Here is a 15,040-nt window from a genome sequence, read left to right as displayed (position 1 = left end):
CCACGTGAGGAAACATTTGTCATTTTGTACTGCTGAGTCAGTATATAACATTGTAGAAAGTTGGCACTAGTTTACACCTCCGTGTTTTTTACATTCACTCTGCTGTTTCTCATGATGGTTGCTTGAAACAAGGCTTCTGTAAAGTCCCCCAGGTGGACACCAACATCCTTGGCTCATACATGTCTCTTGGACATAGGTGGCAGGAGTGAGACTGTAAGGTCATAGGTGCTGATGACTGTAGTACACACTAGAAAGCCATTTATCAAAATGGTTGAAACTATGTTCCCAGAGTAACATGACAGTTCAAGTTCCTCCACATCCTCACCACCCTTTGCATTTTTGTGTCTGATAACATGCCTATTCTGGTGGGTGTAAGAGTGAGAAACTAGTTTCAATGTGTACTCTGCTAATGACTTGGGATTGAGTGCATTTTCATGTGCTGAACTTGCTGAGGTTTCTAGGATTTTGATCAGCCACATAACCTTATGAGTTCCTGAATGACTATTTAAGGTGCTTTGTTAGGAGGAGGATCCAATAGGCAAAATTGCAGAGGAATATGGAACAATGGAAAGCTATTAGCGAGGACAATCCAGATTTCAGAAAAAAAAAAATAGAGAAGACAGACAAAATGGAAATGTCACTAAAAATGGACAAATATCACAACGAAGCAATTTAGAGAAGGCAAAATGTGGATGAGTAAAAGTCTCATGAACACGTTTTAACCCACCTGAGGTGAAAGAAACCCCTGTGGAGCCCAGCACGTCTGTGTGGGAGGAGCTGCCTGGAAGAGCAGAGAGCAAAGCAAAAGGGCTTGGGGGGAGCAGGATGGGAGTGGCAGGAGCTGCCAAAGCCCCCTCAGCGGGAAGCCAGGGAGAGGGTTTGGAGATCAGCCAGCCGGGGGCAGGGGCAGGCAAAACCTATAGGTTCCTGTGGATGCCCTAGAATTGTGGTTACTTCTGAGTGAGGCATGAAACCAGTGAGTGTTGAGCAGACAACTAATGTTGCAATTTTAAAAATAAAGATAAAACAAATTGCCAGTCAGGTTGTGGAGCTTCAGAAGCTCTTACAACTGGGATATTAACGAGCTCAGCCATCCGGCAGGATGTCCCTCAGCACATAGTAACATTAAGCGTGCATCCTCCATGCAGCTAGTCCACTGTGGTTCAGAGATGGAGGGAAATGCGCAGGAGGAAGTCCTCACTGGTCACGTGGTATCGGCAGCAACCTGGCTGCTCAGCACAAGGGTTTATAACTAAAGTGTAGTTTACACAATGCTCACCCGTTGGAAGTAATGGAAATGGTTCATATGCACACATGGATGAAATTAAATGTTTAAGTCTGAGTTTAAATCTTAGCAAAAGTAAAAAATAAACCAGATGACGCCTAAAGAGGAAAAATTATTTGCTTAAGAAATGGAAACACACTACGAATTCTTTAAGTATCTGTAGACGATTTGGAAGTCGGAGGGGAACCACATGATTTACACTTGAGTTGGTGACTCAGAGATGGAGGAAAATATGATTTGAAATGGTGATAAAGAAAAATATGAGAGAGAGGCCTTTAGGTGGCTGATGATGAGAGTGTTAATAGTGTGAGTAAACTCTGTGCTTCTGGGTCCCAGGAAACACTGACAGATAGAAAGTGCCACACATGCTCTGCTGGCACAGCTGGCAGGAACAAGTGACCTCCCTTTAACCCATGCCCCCTTTATTTAGGATTCCCAGCTGCCCTGGTCTCTCTCTGACATCGTGAGCAGCTTCAGAAAGGAGGATCAGGACAGCCAAGGCTCTCCATCTGAGATGCCCCGGTGTGTCAGAGACAGGAAGGCTTTAGGGTCTGAGGGCAGTGTTGGACAGTGAGGGACACTCCTGAGATGGCCTCTCCCAGCTGGAAAATGACTCAGAGCCTCCAGGGGAGTTTGGTCATCTGGGAGCCCACTGGGTAGGTTTGGGTGGCAACACTGAACTGCTAGGACACACCTTCACCCCACCGGGTCAGCTGTGAGAACTCAAGGCAGAGAGGCCCAGGAACAGGCGGGTCACAGCTCTTATTTAAATGCAGTGACTCTGCTCCCTGAAGGTTTTGGGAGATGTAAGGTGGCTTCGGAAAGCTCAGGCTCCACAGCAGAGTGTCAGGAAGCAGAGTCGCATCTGAACCATACCCAGGGCTCCTGTCTTTACCCTCCTCACTCACCGTACAGAGGAGGGGGCACCTCACCTGGAGACAGGGGATCCACAGTCAGCTCTCCTCCACACACCCGCCCTCCTCACTATGCTGATTCTAACCCAGTCCCTCCCCTCTGTTCAATTTAGGGTCTGCGGCCCATGCAGGGCCGGCTCAGCCACCCTCAACATCCGAAGGTTCTGAACAAATGCCACAGCTGTCTGCACCGAGGACAGCAGCAACACTGGCAATGCTGACAGCTGGGGCCAACATGACACATTCTTCACATATACATGCTGTGAGCATTTTCTGTCACTCTGTGCTTTGTAAGTCATTTTCTTAAAGGGGACTTTTGCTATGCCAGATAGTTTGAATATTTATGTAGACCAATGCTTTTTTCTCAAGATCAGTATTTTTGTGTCCTAAAACAACTATATGTATGTGTGTGTGTGTGTATATATATGCAACTATATATATATCTGTATACGTGTATATGCATATATATACAACTATATGTATACATACACACATATGCATATAGTGTATCTATACATACACACATGTTCATATAAAAAACATTTGAATTATATCTCAAAGTTCTGTTAAAAAAATGAATGGCTTGCTATTCTAGTGCTAAGTAAGGGATGGCTTTAAAACATAGTTTCCAGCAGATTCCTTTAAAAATATTATAGCAGGGATTTCCAGATCACCCCCACTCCCACCTTTTTATAATTTTTGACTATTTTCCAGAGTCTTGAATTCAATGAGGTGAAGGTGGAAGAAGGCGTTTAGAAAGCCAGGGGGTACAGGAGAGCTGGTGTTGGGTGAGGCAGAGTGGGGAGAGATACTCCTTTAAATGGAAGCCTCTGGAACCCACAGAAAGCAAGGGTGAGGTGGGCAATCTTCCTGCAGAGCTACCAGAGAAAGCCTTTAGACCCAACACTCCTGTTCACAAACACAGGCAGAGGCATCTGTTTTCTTAAAACAACTCTTTCTATATAGAAATAGAAATAATTAAAAGGGGAAAATTCTGGTTAGCTATTTCATTCAATTATTAACAAATAACTTTGGAAACAAAAACTGTAAAAGTGGCACTCAAATTATTGTTTAATGTGGATCTGTGGGCTCAGATACAGATTGAGCAAAAGAGCCATAGATGATGCCCCAGCCGTGGAAGATGAACTCAGCCATGGATGATGTCCCAGCCGTGGATGATGCCCCAGCCGTGGAAGATGCCCCAGCTGTGGAAGACGAACTCAGCCGTGGATGATGCCCCAGCCGTGGAAGATGCACCCAGCTGTGGATGATGACCCAGCCGTGGAAGACAAACTCAGCTGTGGATGATGCCCCAGCTGTGGAAGACGAACTCAGCCGTGGATGATGCCCAGCTGTGGAAGATGCCCCAGCCGTGGAAGACGAACCCAGCCGTGGATGCTGCCCCAGCCGTGGATGATGCCCCAGCCGTGGATGATGCCCAGCCGTGGAAGATGCCCCAGCCGTGGAAGATGCCCCAGCCGTGGAAGATGCCCCAGCCGTGGAAGATGCACCCAGCCGTGGATGCTGCCCCAGCCGTGGAAGACGAACTCAGCTGTGGATGATGCCCCAGCTGTGGAAGACGAACTCAGCCGTGGATGATGCCCAGCCGTGGAAGATGCCCCAGCCGTGGAAGACGAACCCAGCCGTGGATGCTGCCCCAGCCGTGGATGATGCCCCAGCCGTGGAAGACAAACCCAGCCGTGGATGATGCCCAGCCGTGGAAGATGCCCCAGCCGTGGAAGATGCCCCAGCCGTGGAAGACGAACCCAGCCGTGGATGCTGCCCCAGCCGTGGATGATGCCCAGCCGTGGAAGATGCCCCAGCCGTGGAAGACGAACTCAGCCGTGGAAGATGCCCCAGCCGTGGAAGATGAACCAAGCCGTGGATGATGCCCAGCCGTGGAAGATGCCCCAGCCGTGGAAGACGAACTCAGCTGTGGATGATGCCCCAGCAGTGGATGATGCCCAGCCGTGGAAGACGAACCCAGCCGTGGATGCTGCCCCAGCCGTGGAAGACAAACCCAGCCGTGGATGATGCCCAGCCGTGGAAGATGCCCCAGCCGTGGAAGACGAACTCAGCTGTGGATGATGCCCCAGCAGTGGATGATGCCCAGCCGTGGAAGACGAACCCAGCCGTGGATGATGCCCAGCCGTGGAAGATGCCCCAGCCGTGGAAGACGAACTCAGCTGTGGATGATGCCCCAGCAGTGGATGATGCCCAGCCGTGGAAGATGAACCCAGCCGTGGATGATGCCCAGCCGTGGAAGACGAACCCAGCCGTGGATGATACCTCAGCCATGGAAGACGAACCAAGCCATGGATGATGCCCCAGCCGTGGATGATGCCCAGCTGTGGAAGATGCCCCAGCCATGAAAGACGAACCCAGCTGTGGATGATGCCCAGCTGTGGAAGATGCCCCAGCCGTGGAAGACGAACTCAACCGTGGATGATGCCCCAGCTGTGGATGATGCCCCAGCCGTGGATGATGCCCAGCTGTGGAAGACGAATCCAGCCGTGGATGATGCCCAGCTGTGGAAGATGAACCCAGCCGTGGATGATGCCCCAGCCATGGATGACCCAGCTGTAGATGATGCCCAGCCGTGGAAGATGCCCCAGCCGTGGAAGACGAACTCAGCCGTGGATGATGCTTCAGCCGTGGATGATGCCCCAGCTGTGGATGATGCCCAGCTGTGGAAGACGAACTCAGCCGTGGAAGACGAACTCAGCCGTGGATGATGCCCAGCCGTGGATGATGCCCCAGCCGTGGAAGATGCCCCAGTCGTCGAAGACAAACTGAGCTGTGGATGATGCCCCAGCCATGGATGATGCCCCAGCCGTGGATGATACACCAGCCGTGGAAGACGAACTCAGCCGTGGATGATGCCCCAGCCGTAGAAGACGAACTCAGCCGTGGATGATGCCCAGACGTGGATGATGCCCCAGCCGTTGAAGACGAACCAAGCCGTGGATGATGCCCCAGCTGTGGATGATGCCCAGCCATGGAAGACGAACCCAGCCGTGGAAGATGAACCCAGCCGTGGATGATGCCCCAGCCGTGGAAGACGAACCGAGCCGTGGAAGATGCACCCAGCTGTGGATGATGCCCAGCCGTGGAATATGCCCCAGCCGTGGAAGACGAACTCAGCCGTGGATGATGCCCTAGCCGTGGAAGATGCCCCCAGCTGTGGATGATGCCCCCAGCTGTGGATGATGCCCAGCCGTGGAAGATGCCCCAGCTGTGGAAGACGAACCCAGACGTGGATGATGCCCCAGCCGTAGAAGATGCACCCAGCCATGGATGATGACTCAGCCGTGGATGACGCCCAGCTGTGGATGATGCCCCTGATGCCCCAACTGTGGATGATGACTCAGCTGTGGATGACGCCCAGCTGTGGATGATGCCCCTGATGCCCCAACCGTGGATGATGACCCAGCCGTGGATGACGACCAGCTGTGGATGACACCCCAGTCGTGGATGAAAACCAACAGTTGTTTTCAAGAAAAGTCTAAATTTATCAAGAAAAAAGGGAAATCACAAAATTAATATCAGAAATTAATAGGAAGACATAACCACAGAGAGAGCAGAGATTATAAAACAATGAGTGGACATTATGAATACATAACTCGTTTTAAAGCAACGTTTTGTTTCACTTGGGCTGGTGGCCATATGCTGCAGTAGCCGGCCAATAGTGAGAGGCTCCTCATGGAGGAGGCTGGGTTGAGGCTGAGGGTCTTTAACCTGCATGCACAAGAGAGTTGCCACGAGGGGGTGGAAACCAGGCTACCAACCAAGTGCTGCACAGAGTTCCTACCTGTCCCTCTCCTCACCATCTCCAGCTGGCAGGGTTTGAGCATTTTAGGGCTTGGGAAGCTATTACTAAATCTACTAAAAGACATCACCGATCCTTACGTGCTTTGGCCAGTTGCTGAGCAAATTAACTTCACAACTGAAGTGGGCCACACTGGCCCGTGTGGTCCCCCACTTCTCTTAGAATTTGTAAGCTTGGGGCCTACTGGAGGGTGGACGGTGGGAGGAGGGGGAGGATCAGGAAAATAACTGATACTAGGCTGAATATGTGGATGATGCAATGACCTGTACAACAAACCCTCATGACACACATTTACGTATGTACCAAACCTGCTCATCCTGCACAGGTTCCCCGATCTTAAAAATTAAACAAAAAACGATCTGTGAGCTGACCCAAACACCTGGGGATCTTTGTGCTTTTCACACTGTTAACTACGCTGGTCTGTGGGGAGATGTGCCTGTAACTGCCCTGGGCTCTGTGACCATGGAGGCCACTTTATAACGATGGGCAGTGTCTGGGACCTCCTTAGGGCTTATACACAAATGCTGGACTCCCTGTGTGGCAGCGAACACCCCATGACTAAGAGCATGCCAGTAGTTGCCAGTGTCAGCACTGGCCCACACTCCTGGGTTTGTGTTTTAACTTTTTCATTCAGGAACTCGGGAGCTGGGGCCACCCCCTGGCCCTTCAGGTTCTCCGAGCAGTGAGGATAATAAACCAGACCCAGGGATGGCTCTGGTGAAGGTGGAGGAGTCACTGTACAGAAAGAGTAGAGTGGGGCTGGATTTTATTTTTTAGAAGTGGACACTGGCGAATGGGCTGTGTAAATGGGAAATCTCTTCTGAGAAAACACACAGCCTCACCTGCACAGAAACACACACATTCACATCACATGATGCAGCCTCACACAAGACACCACCAATCATCAAGCACCCAACTCAGTACCACCCAAAAGGGAGCACAGTTGCTGCCTCAAAATTTGGCCATGATTTTTCCCTGGGGAACTCAAGTTTTTAAAAAACACTTTCACTACGCTTATTCCTATCACAATCCCAGAATCAGGGTGGCACTTCACATTGAAACCAGCTTTTTTTCCTTGACAATAATTCCAGAATACTTACCAGAGTCATACTTCAGAGGGAACACAGGCACTACCTGCAACACAGAAACAAAGCTTTATGAGGGGCACGTCGTGCTGTGGATTGTTTGCACAAGGTTCTGTTTCTCTCAATGAATACTGAAAACCTGATCAGAAACTTAGTCAATGGCTACAGTAATCAAAACAGCATGGTACTGGTACCGAAACTGAGATGTAGACCAATGGAACAGAACAGAGGTTAATTGGACAGGACAGAATGGGCGGCCACAGAGGCCTGGGATAGATTTTATGTCCCCGAAACACAGCAGTGAGCACACTTCATGGCATGCTGATGCTTACTGAATGGTACAACTGAGGACTGGGTGATTCTGTCTGATTCTATCTGTTCTTATTCCAAGAGGCTCAACAACATGCTCTATGGAAGCATGATCCTTCAAATGCACTCATCTATCCTTTCAGTTAATTTCTCACTCCCTCAGCCAAGAGCTTCTCCATCTGGGTTTCTGCAACACCAATCTCAAACCCATCAAGCAATGGGTAACACCAACCCCACTAAGCTCACACGCCCAGCTGTGGAAGCAAACTTCATTTTACGGCCAGTCTACTTCACCACTACAGGCAGTATAGCATGTTAGTTTGTAGATTAGCCTTTGGTGTTAGAGAGATCCAGCTGTGGGTGTGTCTCGTGAATGATTTACTTAACGGAGACTCGCATTCCTCATCTGTATAATGAATAGAACCAAAGCAGTTATGCCTCAAAGTGATTGTGATGCTTCAAGGAGGCAACATAGAGAAGTGACCACATAGTATCCAAGACTCAAATGTATATCAGTTATCCTTTTCATTTTAATAACTTAAGCAGCTGCTATTAAGACAGTCATGTGGCACAGTGACATTTTGATCAATGATTACTTACATGGCTGGGGTCAGATGGGCGTACACAAACCTACTGGCCTGCATCATTAGATCAAAACAAAATTTTTGGTTATAAATTTTAAGTAAGATGCTACAGAAATGAAAGGCTAACCATAGTGATAGAATTTTCAGGGAGAGATAAAACTAAGAGTTCACAAGGATTTGGAGAAATGTCTACTCACATATGCTGCTATAGGAGCATGAATTAGCATCACCATTTTGAAAAATACTTGGCACTATCCATGACAATAAAAGATATATTCCCTTCTAACAATCTACTTCACAGAAATGAGTGCCAGTATTATTTCAAAACCACTGACAAAAATACTCAAAGCAACATTACTTGTCACAGGCATAATTATTTAAAAACAAAAGAAGAAAATTCTACATCAATCAACAGAAGAGTGTATAAACTGTAATATGTGACTACAGTGGAATGGTATGCAACAAGGAAATGGAGGAACTACAGTTACACTTACGAACATGAATGAATTTCAAATCATAATGTGAGCAAAAAAGCCAGACACCAAGAAATACATACTGACTTATTCTATGTATAATAGTTCAAACCTGGAGAAGTCTAAACAAGTCATTAGCAGTCAGAGCAGGTCCCTTAAGGAAGAAGATAATTGCCGGGCGCGGTGGCTCAAGCCTGTAATCCCAGCACTTTGGGAGGCCGAGGCGGGTGGATCACGAGGTCAAGAGATCGAGACCATCCTGGTCAACATGGTGAAACCCCGTCTCTACTAATAATACAAAAACTTAGCTGGGCACGGTGGTGCGTGCCTGTAATCCCAGCTACTCAGGAGGCTGAGGCAGGAGAATTGCCTGAACCCAGGAGGCGGAGATTGCGGTGAGCCGAGATCGCGCCATTGCGCTCCAGCCTGGGTATCAAGAGGGAAACTCTGTCTCAAAAAAAAAAAAAAAAAAAAGGAAGAAGATAATTAATGGTAGCAGGGAAATTTCAGGGAGGAACCAGGGATGTCTGCACTTGTGCCATCTCACCCTCTCTTAGGGTCCCAAAAGAGGGTGCTGGCAATATTTATGTGGTTCAAAGGTCTCATGAACAAAAGCGAATGATAGACAGCAGCAAACTCAGTTCTTTAATGAGGTGCCCCAGCCTGGATCGAGGGTGCCCACTTAGTTTTGTATCTTATTATGTAAAATGAGGATCCTCCAAAGATAAAAATGTCATCCGTAGCAAGGATAGAATTATATGCTATCAACGCATTTTATCATATGGAGTTTCCTGCACAACTTTTAGAAATCTGTGAATAAAACGTCCAGAACTTAACTTATAAATATCAACTTAGAGAACGATGGAAGCCTAATTTTTGAAAACAGGGAATAGTGTAACGCCATCTTCTGTGGGAAGGAACTCTTGATTTCCCCAAAAATTAGAGAACTGGAGAGAAAGAAGCCTTATCTCAGAATCTGTGGTAGAGATGGGATGTGGAGTCTACAAATGTGCTCAAGGTCAGACTCCTTGTCTGCCTTCCGAGGAGACTGGAGATGTACCAGCGAGCCCAGAGTGAATATTCACTCTGCCATCCACCCGTGGGAGATCCCTTTAAACCCACAGAGAGGACAGAAACATAAACATGCTATACCAACTCTTAAAAGTTCGGAGGGTGATTATCAATTTCCCCTTGGCACACAGCAGAACTTTTTCTCTAAGTTCAAGTAACTGTCTGTGAGAGAGATGTTCCCACAGATTCCTTCCTTTCATTACACATGACACTGAATGCCCAGCGCTACATCGCTTGTGCATAATCTTAAGGAGTGCTTATTAATCCAAACCGAAGGTTTTGATGTTTCCCTGGGCAGAAAAGGCACAGCGTACTGCAAAGATCATCTCTAATGCTGCTGAAGGAAGGCAAAGGAGAGGGGCAGAAAGAAATGAAAGAGCCTTAGCTTCCTAGCTACGGCAACCTCATCACTGTGAAATCGTCATTTGAAGAACCGGCTAATACGGAAAGGCAGTGTACTATAGAAACAGGAAGTAGATTAGGGCTGCCTAGAACCAGGGCGGTGGGGTTTGGGAAAACAGAGGAGTCGCTACTAATGGGGTTTTTTGAGGGGGAATGAAGACCTTCTACAATTAGATTGTAACAATGGTTGCACAACCCTGTAAATATAGTAAAAACACTGAATCACCTACTTTAAATGGGTGAATTGGTTTGCATGTCAGGTACATCTCAGTGACTGTTTTAAAAAGAAATAATAAATTTTGTCGCGATACAGGGCCGGAGGCTTCCCCTGCCATAAGAGAAAAAGAAACACCATGAGGATTACATCATGCTGGGTCCTGTTGGCGCAGGTCTTTTATTCACTTGGTGACATTAGAAAACCAGATGGCAGGCCGGGCGCGGTGGCTCACGCATGTAATCCCAGCATTTTGGGAGGCTGAGGCGGGCAGATCACGAGGTCAAGAGATTGAGACCATCCTGGCCAACATGGTGAAACCCCAACTCTACTAAAAACTATGAAAAAGCTGGGTGTGGTGGTGGCAAGAGCATGTAGTCCCAGCTACGTGGGAGGCTGAGGCAGGAGAATTGCTTGAATACATCGGGTGGACGCTGCAGTGACCTGAGATCACACTACTGCACTGTAGCCTGGTGACAGAGAGACTCTGTCTCAAAAACAAAATTAAACTTAACAAAACAAAAAAACAGACGTCAAATGGTGATGAAGTCCCGGGCCCCAAATGGAGCATAGGGGATGCTTGAAAAAAATGCAGTGGGTTTGGAATATTTACCAAGTGTCTATGCTGGCTGGGAAATACAAAATTATATTTAAAGAAGAAAATGTTGCCACTGAGAAATATGCACACAACCAGTTTGTAAGTTATGCCATCTTTTGACTGACATCATCAATCGGGCCTCAGTTGGTCATAAACTCCAGTGACTGGTCACTAGAGTCCATGACAACTGAGGTCTGATTCACAATGATAGTCAAAAATGATATTCACTTGATATTCTATAAGCCCCAGAAAAAAAACTTTCTCCCCAAGATGAAGAAATACATCTTACCAGGTCAGAGGGCATCTCCTCCTCATCAGGGCACTCCAGTATGCAGTCCTGTAGGACCTCAACAGGACCTAAGAGAACACAGAGTGACAGTGAGTGCATTGGTGCTGCTGAGGACTCTCACAACGAGCTCTGGGGAATGTGGACGGGGGCTGCAGTGTATGGAGCTGGGCGGTTGACAAGCACGGACTGAGCTGCTGCTGGACCATTCTCCTTGGTGTTGAAGGAAGGCAAAGGAGAGGGGCAGAAAGAAATCAAAGAGCCTTGGCTTCCTAGCTACGGCAATCTAATCATTGTGAAACAGTCATTTGAAGAACCGGTTAATACGGAAAGGCAGTGTACTATAGAAACAGGAAGTAGATTAGGGCTGCCTAGAACCAGGGCTGTGGGGTTCGGGAAAACAGAGGAGTCGCTACTAATGGGGTTTTTTGAGGGGGAATGAAGACCTTCTACAATTAGATTGTAACAATGGTTGCACAACCCTGTAAATATAGTAAAAACACTGAATCACCTACTCTAAGTGGGCGAATTGGTTTGCATGTCAACTAGGTCTCAGTGACTGTTTAAAAGAAAAAGAATACGTACGGTGGTGATACTGGGCCGGAGGCTTCTCCTGCAATAAGAGAAAAAGAAACACCGTGAGGATTACATCATGCTGGGTCCTGTTGGCACAGGTCTTTTATTCACTTGGTGACATTAGAAAACCAGATGGCAGGCCAGGCGCGGTGGCTCACGCATGTAATCCCAGCACTTTGGGAGGCTGAGGCGGGCAGATCACGAGGTCAAGAGATTGAGACCATCCTGGCCAACATGGTGAAACCCCAGCTCTACTCAAAACTACAGAAGAGCTGGGTGTGGTGGTGGCAAGAGCCTGTAGTCCCAGCTACTTGGGAGGCTCAGGCAGGAGAATTGCTTGAATGCATCAGGTGGACGCTGCAGTGACCTGAGATCACACCACTGCACTGTAGCCTGGTGACAGAGAGACTCTGTCTCAAAAACAAAATTAAACTTAATAAAACAAAAAACCAGACATCAAATAGTGATGAAGTCCCGGGCCCCAAATGGAGCATAGGGGATGCTTGCAGAAAATGCAGTGGGTTTGGAATATTTAGCAAGTGTCTATGCTGGCAGGGAAATACAAAATTATATTTCAAGAAGAAAATGTTGCCACTGAGAAATATGCACACGACCACTTTGAAAGTTATGCCATCTTTTGACTGACGTCATGAATCGAGGCTCAGTTCGTCATAAACTCCAGTGACTGGTCACTAGAATGCATGACACCTGAGGTCTGATTCACAATCGTAGCCAAAAATGATACTCACTTGAAATTCTGGAGGCCACAGAAAAAAACATTTCTCCTCACGATGAAGATAAAAATATACATGCTCAAGGTCAGAGGGCATCTCCTCCTTGTCACTGTACTCCAGTATGCAGTCCCGTAGGAACTCAACAGGACCTAAGAGAACACAGAGTGACAGTCAGTGCACTGGTGCTGCTGAGGACTCTCACAACGAGCTCTGGGGAATGTGGACGGGGGCTGCAGTGTATGGAGCTGGGCGGTTGACAAGCACGGACTGAGCTGCTGCTGGACCATTCTCCTTGGTGTTGAAGGAAGGCAAAGGAGAGGGGCAGAAAGAAATGAAAGAGCCTTGGCTTCCTAGCTACGGCAACCTCATCACTGTGAAATCGTCATTTGAAGAACCGGCTAATACGGAAAGGCAGTGTACTATAGAAACAGGAAGTAGATTAGGGCTGCCTAGAACCAGGGCTGTGGGGATCGGGAAAACAGAGGAGTCGGTACTAATGGGGTTTTTTGAGGGGGAATGGAGAGCTTCTAAAATTAGATTGTAACAATGGTTGCACAACCCTGTAAATATAGTAAAAACACTGAATCACCTACTCTAAATGGGTGAATTGGTTTGCATGTGAACTACGTCTCAGTGACTGTTTAAAAGAAAAAGAATACGTACGGTGGTGATACTGGGCCGGAGGCTTCTCCTGCAATAAGAGAAAAAGAAACACCGTGAGGATTACATCATGCTGGGTCCTGTTGGCGCAGGTCTTTTATTCACTTGGTGACATTAGAAAACCAGATGGCAGGCCGGGCGCGGTGGCTCACGCATGTAATCCCAGCACTTTGGGAGGCTGAGGCGGGCAGATCACGAGGTCAAGAGATTGAGACCATCCTGGCCAACATGGTGAAACCCCAGCTCTACTAAAAATTACAGAAGAGCTGGGTGTGGTGGTGGCAAGAGCCTGTAGTCCCAGCTACTTGGGAGGCTCAGGCAGGAGAATTGCTTGAATGCAGCAGGTGGACGCTGCAGTGACCTGAGATCACACCACTGCACTGTAGCCTGGTGACAGAGAGACTCTGTCTCAAAAACAAAATTAAACTTAACAAAACAAAAAACCAGACATCAAATAGTGATGAAGTCCCGGGCCCGAAATGGAGCATAGGGGATGCTTGCAGAAAATGCAGTGGGTTGGGAATATTTAGCAAGTGTCTATGCTGGCTGGGAAATACAAAATTATTTTTCAACAAGAAAATGATGCTACTGAGAAATACGCACACGACCAGTCTGTAAGTTATGTCATCTTTTGACTGACATCGTCAATCGGGCCTCAGTTGGTCATAAACTCCAGTGACTGGTCACTAGAGTCCATGACAACTGAGGTCTGATTCACAATGGCAGTCAAAAATGATATTCACTTGATATTCTACAAGCCCCAGAAAAAAACATTTCTCCTCAAGATGAAGAAATACATCTTACCAGGTCAGAGGGCATCTCCTCCTCGTCACTGCACTCCAGTATGCAGTCCTGTAGGACCTCAACAGGACCTAAGAGAACACAGAGTGACAGTCAGTGCATTGGTGCTGCTCAGGCCTCTCATAACGAGCTCTGGGGAATGTGGACGGGGGTTGCAGTGTATGGAGCTGGGCGGTTGACAAGCATGGACTGAGCTGCTGCTGGACCATTCTCCTTGGTGTTGAAGGAAGGCAAAGGAGAGGGGCAGAAAGAAATGAAAGAGCCTTGGCTTCCTAGCTACGGCAACCTCATCACTGTGAAATCGTCATTTGAAGAACCGGTTAATACGGAAAGGCAGTGTACTATAGAAACAGGAAGTAGATTAGGGCTGCCTAGAACCAGGGCTGTGGGGGTTCGGGAAATCAGAGGAGTCGCTACTAATGGGGTTTTTTGAGGGGGAATGAAGACCTTCTACAATTAGATTGTAACGATGGTTGCACAACCCTGTAAATATAGTAAAAACACTGAATCACCTACTCTAAGTGGGCGAATTGGTTTGCATGTCAACTAGGTCTCAGTGACTGTTTAAAAGAAAAAGAATACGTACGGTGGTGATACTGGGCCGGAGGCTTCTCCTGCAATAAGAGAAAAAGAAACACCGTGAGGATTACATCATGCTGGGTCCTGTTGGCACAGGTCTTTTATTCACTTGGTGACATTAGAAAACCAGATGGCAGGCCGGGCGCGGTGGCTCACGCATGTAATCCCAGCACTTTGGGAGGCTGAGGCGGGCAGATCACGAGGTCAAGAGATTGAGACCATCCTGGCAACGTGGTGAAACCCCAGCTCTACTCAAAACTTCAAAAGAGCTGGGTGTGGTGGTGGCAAGAGCCTGTAGTCCCAGCTACTTGGGAGGCTCAGACAGGAGAATTGCTTGAATGCAGCAGGTGGACGCTGCAGTGACCTGAGATCACACCACTGCACTGTAGCCTGGTGATAGAGAGACTCTGTCTCAAAAACAAAATTAAACTTAACAAAACAATAAACCAGACGTCAAATAGTGATGAAGTCCCGGGCCCCAAATGGAGCATAGGGGATGCCTGCAGAAAATGCAGTCGGTTTGGAGTATTTAGCAAGTGTCTATGCTGGCTGGGAAATACAAAATTATTTTTCAAGAAGAAAATGTTGCTACTGAGAAATATGCGCACGACCAGGCTGTAAGTTATGTCATCTTTTGACT

The 15,040-nt window shown here is 47.7% G+C and overlaps 1 protein-coding gene across 1 annotated transcript in view; it reads right to left on the bottom strand.

Annotated features, from left to right (window-relative positions):
• Positions 1-4,469: 4,469 nt before the first annotated feature.
• Positions 4,470-15,040, bottom strand: part of LOC135271230 (titin-like) — a 33,436-nt gene continuing 22,865 nt past the window's right edge. Inside the window, exons 20-29 of the mRNA XM_064367880.1 lie at positions 14,408-14,435; positions 13,825-13,892; positions 13,024-13,051; positions 12,376-12,509; positions 11,636-11,663; positions 11,054-11,121; positions 10,183-10,280; positions 8,023-8,060; positions 7,129-7,162; positions 4,470-5,704 (exon numbers count right to left, since the gene is read on the bottom strand). Of these exons, the coding sequence (XP_064223950.1) occupies positions 10,209-10,280; positions 11,054-11,121; positions 11,636-11,663; positions 12,376-12,509; positions 13,024-13,051; positions 13,825-13,892; positions 14,408-14,435 (426 nt within the window). The 3' untranslated portion in view covers positions 4,470-5,704; positions 7,129-7,162; positions 8,023-8,060; positions 10,183-10,208. The remainder of the gene's footprint in view (positions 5,705-7,128; positions 7,163-8,022; positions 8,061-10,182; positions 10,281-11,053; positions 11,122-11,635; positions 11,664-12,375; positions 12,510-13,023; positions 13,052-13,824; positions 13,893-14,407; positions 14,436-15,040) is intronic.

Source organism: Aotus nancymaae, unplaced genomic scaffold (assembly GCF_030222135.1).
Source record: "Aotus nancymaae isolate 86718 unplaced genomic scaffold, 86718_ANA_hifiasm-v0.15.2.pri h1tg000076l, whole genome shotgun sequence".
In the NCBI taxonomy this organism is placed as follows: Eukaryota; Metazoa; Chordata; class Mammalia; order Primates; family Aotidae; genus Aotus; species Aotus nancymaae.
This window is presented reverse-complemented; position numbering and strand designations above follow the sequence as displayed.